Source organism: Zingiber officinale, chromosome 1A (genome assembly GCF_018446385.1).
Source record: "Zingiber officinale cultivar Zhangliang chromosome 1A, Zo_v1.1, whole genome shotgun sequence".
Lineage (NCBI taxonomy): Eukaryota > Viridiplantae > Streptophyta > Magnoliopsida > Zingiberales > Zingiberaceae > Zingiber > Zingiber officinale.
The window spans coordinates 145,370,030-145,379,527 of NC_055987.1; the positions used below are offsets into that span (position 1 = coordinate 145,370,030).

At 47.8% G+C, this 9,498-nt stretch overlaps 1 protein-coding gene across 1 annotated transcript; it reads left to right on the forward strand.

Moving 5' to 3' along the window:
* The first annotated feature begins 2,102 nt into the window (after positions 1 to 2,102).
* LOC122037525 (protein QUIRKY-like) lies at positions 2,103 to 5,489 on the forward strand. The gene has a single exon (XM_042597038.1). The coding sequence runs from the start codon at positions 2,270 to 2,272 to the stop codon at positions 5,363 to 5,365; it is 3,096 nt and encodes a 1,031-aa protein (XP_042452972.1). The 5' UTR covers positions 2,103 to 2,269; the 3' UTR covers positions 5,366 to 5,489.
* The last annotated feature ends 4,009 nt before the right edge of the window (positions 5,490 to 9,498 follow it).

The window sequence follows — 9,498 nt, forward strand, 5'->3', positions numbered from 1 at the left end:
CTCTTTGCATCATTATCATCATTGTGGGTTATTGGGCTTATCCGGCCTGCGTGCCGTGTGCCGGCCTGTGAGCCACTGTATTGTTCCGGGCCGCTGCGACTAGATCAGCACCACTATCAACTCACCGATCCATCCGAGGGCGCCCCCCTGGGCCAGGGTACGTTCTCGTACCTTTTCTGCATTTCGTGAACTATTTTGTCATTAGTATTAGATTGCTCATACATTTGTGGGATTCGCCTCGAGCACCGAGGTACCAGAGGCCGGGGCGACCCGGTCGCAGAATACAGGTACAGTTGACCAGAGAAGGACCTCTGACGATCTGGTCAACGCAGCGGACAGGTCATCGGTCGGGTCATGAGGATGCGGTCAACCTTCCAGACACGTCACACCGGCAGGTTCGTTTTCTCAACTTCCAGACAGGATCATATATATAAGGATATATATATAATATACAGATATAATTAGAATGGTGAAGGAGTACAAGATGATGAAATTAATCTTCCTTTTTAATATATTTTAATATAATTGATGCGAATAATATACTTATTAAATATGCTATATAATTTTAGAGAAAAATATTTCTATTGTGTGTTTTTTAATTTACCTGATAGGAATTATGTTGGGAAAAAAATTTTAAATTTAATATACAAATATTATTAGTAATAATATTATTAGTTTATTACTATAGAGAAATTTTTTCTAATTTATGATATAGGCATTTTTTCTCCTATGGCTAGACATCTCGATCTTTTCCAATTCACACCAAAATCATTGTTGTTGCTTTCATTGTCAATTGTAGCATCGTGGATCGTCAGAATTCAAAATTGATTATATATTTAGAAAGTCTGCAACCTAAATTTTCTATTGGTAGTTTGATACCAACATCTTGAAGTAATATCGCAACTTGAGAAGGGTCGTTGGCCCTTGTTTCGTGTCGGAGCTACATTTGAACTTGTTCGCTATTGTTGTTTTGTCAACCATGGTAATCTAGGACGGTGATTTCTAGGTAAATTTTGACCTTGATTTCAGTCATAAATTGAGAATTCGGAGGTTGTTCAAGGGTGTATAAATTTCTAACGATAATTATTTTTGTCGCTTAGTATGCAGCCCCCCCCCCCCCCAAATTTAAAATTCTAGATCCGCCTCTGACAACAAGGATTGTGGAGGGATCCACCAGAGTCTGGGAAAAAGAAATAACGAAGGAGAGGGTTAGAATAACGATCAGGGGTGTCCCAGCTCGTCCACTCTAACGTTCAAATAAGTCTACGACGAGGGAGAATAAAAAAGTAAAGTAGTAGATGTTCTTAGTCCAAATAGTTACCTCCCTCACGTGCAAGAGTAGACAACCTTTTATAGAGATGTAGTTGCATGTGCTCTCACGTTCTCTACGTGTTCCGAGATCCATGCTTATGTTACCCATATTTTTTGAAATAAATAGCTATGTTGCTTACCTATTTTGCGTTAAACAGTTGTGTCTCCCACATTCTTCGAGAAAAAAATGACTATGTTATCTGTATCTTCAGTGAATAATAGCTCAATGTCTTGCTTGTTAGAAGTCGAATATACCGATTTGGATCTGGGAAATGTGGACTCGGGGGTGGTGTGGAGTTAAAGATCATACGGAGTCGAAGATAGTATGAAGTCAGAGACTGTACAAAGTCAAGAATGACTTGGAGTTGAAGACTGCACAAAATAGGAGGCATTGTGGAACCGAAAATCACACGAAGTCAAGGTTGATCTGGAGTCAGAGATTATACAGAGTTGGGAATAGTCTAGAATTGAAAACTGAGAGTTCGAAGCAATTTAAAGTCAGAGATTGTATAGACTCGAGAGCGGTCTAAAGTTGGAGAGCAATTTTCTATTAACTTTGACCTTTATCTCATAAGCCTATCTCCCATGTCAATGGCAATATTTGAGTCCAATATGATTTTCTCGGTTCGGGTTTAAATCTGTAAAGAACAAAATTAATGCTTCCGATAGAAATTCCGTTAGTTCCAAGCTAACTGCCTTTACTTAAAGCGCGAATTCGATTCGCTAAAGCGCGCGAAGAAAAAGCAGAGCGCTGGCAAGGCAAGAATCCAGCAGGACTCGAAGGCGAGGTCATGCCCTGCGTAAGCGTCAAGCCATCGAGATGAAGAATCCATCGGCGTCACCAGCATCCACCCACTAAAGCAAAAGCGTTCCCAAGACAAAGAAAGCCATCGACGCGTCGGCCGCTTCCTCTTCTCACAATCCGAAGATTGAATAATCGTATCTCTGCCATGAGAGCATGACGAGCTCGCCGGCCCCCGCCACTGTCCGCAAGCTCGCCGTAGAAGTCGTCGACGCGCGTGACCTCGTTCCCAAGGATGGCCACGGCACCTCGAGCCCCTACGTGGTTGTGGAGTTCGACGGGCAGCGGAAGCGGACGCACACGGTGGCCCGCGACCTCAACCCGCAGTGGCATGAGCGGCTCGAGTTCGTGGTGGCCGACCCGGCCACCATGGCGGACCAGGAGTTAGACGTCGAGGTCTACAACGACAAGCGGATGGGCAACCCAAACGGGGGTCGCAAGAACCACTTCCTGGGCCGAGTGCGCATCTGTGGCTCTCAGTTCGCTCGTCGCGGTGATGAGGGATTGATCTACTTCCCACTCGAGCGCCGGAGCCTCCTCAGCTGGATCCACGGCGAGATTGGCCTCAAGATTTACTACTACGACGAACCGCTCCTTCCGGAGGAGACCAAGCCCGAGGGGGCGGATCCCAATCAGCCCACTACCGCACCGCCTCCCAACCCGGAGGAGCCCAAAGACCTGCTGCCGGATGGCCCTGCTCCAACGGAGACCGCTGTCGAGACGCAGTCCCCGCCACTGGTCTCCGTCGTGGTTGTGGAGGAATCTCCGCCCCCTTCCGTGAACATGCACGTTGAAACCGTGGCGCCGCCATCCCCAGAGCCGACATCGGTGGAGGCTTATCCGCCAGAGGTGCGGAAGATGCAAACTTCAGCGAACATGGAAAGGCCTGGACGGATTTCGTCGAAGAGGATCGTCAGCGGCGAGTGTGGCCCTAGAGTGCTATCGGGTCGCTTCGTTTCTTGCAACGAGTCCGTCGATCGAGCACCACCGCCGGCCTACGACTTGGTTGAGCCGATGCACTACCTTTTCGTCCGCGTGGTGAAGGCAAGGGGCCTTCGCCCGAGCGAGAGCCCCCCGCTGGTGAGGATCCGAGCAGGACCACATGCCCGCCGTTGCTTGCCGGGGAGAGACAGCGGCGGCGGCAGCGGAAACCTGGAGTGGAACCAAGTGTTGGCTCTGAGCCATAGCAGGCCGGAGTCAAGGTTAGAGATCTCCGTGTGGGACAGTGGACCACCCGAAGTTTTCATGGGTGGCGTGTGCTTCGACCTGACGGACGTCCCGGTCCGAGAACCGCCTGACGGTCCGCTCGCTCCCCGGTGGTATCGCCTCGAGGGCGGCGGAGGCGATGACGCCCCTGTGACAGGGGACATCATGGTGGCGGTGTGGATTGGGACCCAGGCGGACGAGTCGTTCCCTGAGGCGTGGAGCTCGGACGAACCGTATGTGAGCTACGTCTACACCCGATCGAAGGTGTACCAGTCGCCTAAGATGTGGTACCTCCGAGCCTCCATCATCGAGGTCCAGGACCTGCGTCTTGCGGCTCCGGCGTCTGTGCACGATGTGCGAGTCAAGATTCAGTTGGGATTTCAGTCGGCGAGGACGCGGCGGCCCAACTCGGCCAATCGCAGCTCTTGTTCCTTCTCATGGATGGAGGATCTCATGTTTGTCGTGTCTGAGCCCCTCACAAATCAGGAGATGCACGTGCTGGTTGAAGACCGAACGACCAAGGAGGCGGCGCTACTCGGATACGCGGTAGTACAGGTGGCCTCAGTGGAGCAGAGGTTAGACGAGCGGCAGGGGGTCGCGTCTCAGTGGTTGAACCTCGAGGCGGCAACCGAAGGGGAGGGAGGAGGAGGAGGGGGGCCGAATGGTAGTGGCTATTGCGGACGCATCAACCTCCGGCTTTGCCTGGAGGGCGGGTATCACGTGCTGGACGAAGCAGCACACATGTGCAGCGACTTCCGGCCGACTGCGAAGCAGCTCTGGAAGCCAGCGGTGGGCGTGCTGGAGTTGGGCATTTTAGGAGCTCGTGGTCTGCTTCCGATGAAGACAAAGGCCGCCGGCGGTGGCGGCGCTGGCAAAGGCTCCACCGATGCCTACTGCGTTGCTAAGTACGGCAAGAAATGGGTGCGGACAAGGACCGTCGTCGACAGCTTCGACCCCAGGTGGAACGAGCAGTACACGTGGCAGGTGTACGATCCCTGCACCGTTCTCACCGTTGGAATGTTCGACAACTGGAGGATGTTTGACCCGACCGGCGAGCGTCAGGACTTCCGGATCGGCAAGGTCCGGATCCGGGTCTCCACCCTGGAGAGCAACCGGGTGTACACCACCTCGTACCCGCTGCTGCAATTGCTGCGCTCCGGCGTCAAGAAGATGGGAGAGGTGCAGCTGGCCGTCCGCTTCGCGTGCACGGCGCTGCTTCCGGACACCTGCGCCATGTACGTGCAGCCGATGCTCCCACGAATGCACTACCTGAAACCCATCGGCGTGGTGCATCAGGAGGTGCTGCGGGTGTCGGCGATCAGGATGGTGGCTGAGTGGCTGGACCGGTCGGAACCGCCTCTGGGGCGGGAGGTGGTGCGATGGATGCTTGACGTGGACACCCACTCGTGGAGCATCCGGAGAAGCAAGGCCAATTGGTTCCGGGTCATGGGCGTTATCGCATGGGCCTTCGGGCTCGCGAGGTGGATCGACGACATCCGACGCTGGAGGAACCCCACCACCACGGTGCTGGTCCACGTGCTCTACCTGGTGCTGGTGTGGTACCCGGAGCTGGTGGTGCCCACGGCGGCGCTCTACGTGTTCCTAATTGGGGTGTGGTACCATCGGTTCCGGCCGCGAGCGCCGGCAGGGATGGATACGCGGCTTTCCCAGGCGGACATAGTGGAGGCTGACGAATTAGATGAGGAATTCGACCCGGTGCCGAGCACGAAGCAGCCGGAGGTGGTGAGGGCGCGGTATGACCGGCTGAGGACGCTGGCGGCGCGTGTGCAGAGGGTGTTGGGGGACTTCGCGGCGCAGGGAGAGCGGGTGCAGGCGCTCGTGAGCTGGAGAGACCCCAGGGCGACGAGGCTCTTCATCTTTGTCTGCCTTGTGGTCGCGCTGGTGCTCTTCGTGGTGCCGCCCAAGGTGGTGGCTGTGGCGCTTGGCTTCTACTTCCTCCGCCACCCCATGTTCCGGGACCCAATGCCGCCGGCAAGCCTGAACTTTTTCCGGCGGCTGCCCAGTTTGTCGGACCGGCTGTTGTAGTTACTGATCGATCAATGTCTGGGGAAGTTTTGGGTAAATTTGATTTTATGTTTCGAGCATAAATTTTTAAGCTCAATAAACTTATTTTCCAAAATTTTAATATTGCTAAAATAATCACCCAAAAATGTTGTGGTGCTTATGAAATCAGGTTATTTTTTCTATTTTCATTTCTTATTGCCTATTATAGCATTTTTTTAAAAAAATGAAAATTAATCATATTTTTCGTTAAAAAAAAATTTATGTTTTTTACTCTTTCCAATCAAAACTATCTTTTGGATTGTGATAGAGTAAATCAACTTGAATCCACTAACTCTAAATAAGTATTCTAACATATTGTAAAGCTTATTAACATGTATACAATTTAATTATAATTATATTTCTTAACTTTTTATTTAAAATACAAAAATATATATTTTTATATTCTTAAATTATTTTTTAAAAAATTAAAAAAAAAAGTAATTTAAATTTTATGTATTGATGCGGCGATAAGGGAGAGTACACCTGTCATGAGTCAAGTGGCATGGTGTTGGTCAAAGTCAAGGTGGTTAAGACTTGCGGAAAGAGTCGGCTAAAGGTGGCTATCTGGTTATCCCGATCGGCAAAGAGTGGTCGGACGGATCATCCGGTCGATCAAACAAATGACCATCATGGGTCAGTCGACCGAATGGATAAACCCGTAGCTGGTTGTTTCGGTCGGCAGAAAAATGAGCCGCTCGGACTGCCCGTCCGACGCAAGAAATGACATTATACAGGAGGAGATAAGAAAATAAAATAGAATACTCCGTTCATCATTAAATATGAAGAAGCTAAGACAAAGAAGAACACTTCATCTATCATTAATGCACGGAAGACAAGACAAAGAAGTCTTCTTCTAGCAATTAATATCGTAAAGAAAGGTATAAAAGGATAGGCCAAGTATGAGGAAAGGGGAGATTTTCCTATTTCTTGGTTATTCATTCTCTCTTCCTGATTCTAACTTGAGCATCTGAGGGCCAACGTCAGGGACCCCTTTCCTGATTTGGTTTTGTTGTGCAGGATTGAGGTATTCATCCTGTCAGTAGTCACTCCATCCCCGACTTTCTAACTTCCCTCATTCAAACAGGATCATGTATTAAATGTATTTCTTTATTATTTGTCTATATAATACCACCGACCGTGAGGTGCAGGCTGCCGTGTGACCTTCCCGCAGTGGATCCCAATCATCGTCGCTATGGTTGATTCGCCGGTCTCCCCTCAGCCTTAATGTTGCTGCATCGACACAGATACTCCATCGTCGTGCCCTATCTTGGATCCACTGTCCCTCTTCCGATCCACAACTCCCGGCCAACCAACGTCCCCTGTCTTCGCTCACACTCACGGAGCTTCTTCCCGCACACTCCTTGCGCCCAGATTTGAGGTAATCGTTAACCCTAGCTACTGGTCTAGGTGTGTGAATGTGGGATTGTTGATTTAGGTACATGGTTGGGTGTGGGATTGCTAAATTAGGGTATATGGTTTGGTGGACAACAGCTTCACCAGCTCCAGCCACTGTTGCTTGTTGTCATCGCCGGAGAAGAAGGTCAGGTAATGGTCCTTTTAATTACGACGGTGATATAGATTTTGGTATATTACTATAAGGATTCCTAATTAGTTTGATTTGGGATTGTTTTCCAATTGGCAATGGAGGATTGGGATGAAATTGTGTGGGTCCAGCCAATACAACTCTAACCATTACTGTTCGTCGGCGATCCATAGCTCCAACCGTGAGCCACAGGTTGTGCCATTGAGCTTGGGTGAGTTCTAGGTGATGAAATTGTTGTTAACCCAAATGTATTAGTGTATGGAATTATTTAGGATTAGGTTAACCTTAGTTTGATCGATGGATTAAATTTAGTTGGGGATTTGATTTAAGTAATTAATTTTTATATGTAATTAGCTAAATTTGTATATCATGTATTACAGGACTTTGATTCGAGACGAGCGTCTCGACGTGGGGCCTATTTCGGAGACGAACTCCACTTTTTGAGGCAGGTATCTTGATATGTCATGTTGATAAATGTAGTAGGTTATAGCCTTTAGTAATAATTATGCTTATCTTTGCTTTGGTATGTCACTATATGATAACTGTTGCATGCTTTTATCTATTCCGCATTTATGTTTTATACCCTCTTGTTTATTGTCATGATTATTTTTGCTCATAGTGGTAGTGACATACCATGCATTAGGATACACCGGACTAGACATTTACCATATCTAACCCATGTACCTAAATCTGTTTTATTTGATCCATTTATTTTTTGTACATATTTTATGGAAGTAAATATGGTCAGGATTTTTATGCTTAGTGTCATGCACTATCTCGCATGATTGCATGCTGAGTAATTGTTAACTCCATTATTGTTGAGTACATTTCTAGTTACATGGATCTGCACACACAACCACTCATGGGTTAGTAGTTTTATTCAGGCAGGGTTTATTGTAGCAGGTTGCTCTGTCGGTGTTCCGCTGGTCAGCTCATGGGTAGTGTGACTGCAGCGTGGTAGTAGGACAGGGATCCCTCCTCTGGATTGTCTCAGGGAGATGAGAGCATTGAGCTCCCCCACTTATGATTTGGGATAAGAGGATAGGTGTACTCCGACAGCATCCTGTCCACTCGATCACTCATCAGGAGTAGTGATGGCAAAGTGTACAGTTATCATAGTCCTACCCACTCGGTCTCATCATCGTGTGTGAGATGATTGACTGGCGTCAGGGGTGACCAGGACATGTCATTGGCATCATATACATGATTACATTTATTGCTTGTGTTTGCTGCATTTTATTTACTACATATTCGATGGATGCATATGTTTGGCATGCATACAGGGACATGTTACCTTTGGTTTGACGACCTTATTATTCTGATAGGAGGTTCTAGTGAGTACAGTTTGTCATTTCCTTACAGTTTTACAATTTTCATTACTTCAGGAGATTGTACACATATTTATTACTACTAGTTATTTCTTATTATGCATGTCAACTTGGTATTCGCTGAGTGTTGAACTCACCCCGTTGATATTTTCTTATTTCAGGTTAAGACCGTCAGGATGTTCCAGTTACTAGTCCCCTGGTCACAAGGGTTTATGTATTAGTCTTGTGGTTTTTTGTTTGTTTCGAACTTATATTGGATTTGTACTTTGGATTGTATGGTTTTGCTTAAGACATTGTGATGGTTGTATTTTTGCTTGCTTAGTAGATTTTTATTTGGTGGGTTTTGTTACGCGCCTGTCAGTTGGCAGAAGAGGTAAGTTAGATGTTGTTTTTGCTTTCTTTTGTATTGTGGTGACAGCTAGAGGCTGTTTGGATATAAATTGCATGGTTTGTTAGTATTTTTATATTTATTAATCCGGCCGTGTTGGCCGTGTATGAGTTGGTTGTAGTAAAGTTTCATATTGTCACTCGTACAAGGGAGATGTTGTCAAAATTTCTTTTGGCAGACACTACTTGGGGCGTGACATTATTTTTGGTATCGGAGTAAGGTATACGATACTTGCTTTTCGTTTTGGATTTTGTTTGTTAATCTGATACCAATTTATTTGGTATCAGAGCAAAATTTTGCATGTTTCCGATGCTTGCTTTTCGGGATTTGGATTTTCGAGTTTAGCGAGCTAATTTGGGTAATTTTCGGAGTTGTACAGATTTCCGTCGATTTTTCTCGTTTCGAAGTTCCGAGGTCAAAAATGGGGACTGGACAGCGACGGAACATCTTCAGACGGCAAATAGGTATTTGATCCGGTAGTAAGAGCGGGCCCCCCCTTCTCTTGCAAAGTCAACGCCAAGTGGAAGTCACCGGAACAGCCGCCCACCCAGAGGAGAGTGTGGTCCGACCGGACGGACGGCCATAGATGGCCGGTCCGACTGGACTGCCGGCCGGCCGATGGAATCGAGTACCCGGAAGGGTCCGGCCGGTTTGCACTTATAGTTGGTAGGCACCCTGTCAAATCGGGGTTCCGACGCTCAGTTAAAAAGGTCATGGACCGAGCTGACCTTTTGGCCGATTACAGTCATAAAGCACCCCTGTTTGTTAGTCTCCACAAAGCACAAGTAAACCACTGCGGATGTCCGGTCGGATGTTTAGGTATCTTTCCGCTCGGACTACAAGTTTGGAGCAAAGG

Bases quoted from the DNA above. Each gene is read 5' to 3' on its own strand.
- LOC122037525 (XM_042597038.1), top strand. From the start codon at position 2,270: ATGACGAGCTCGCCGGCCCCCGCCACTGTCCGCAAGCTCGCCGTAGAA.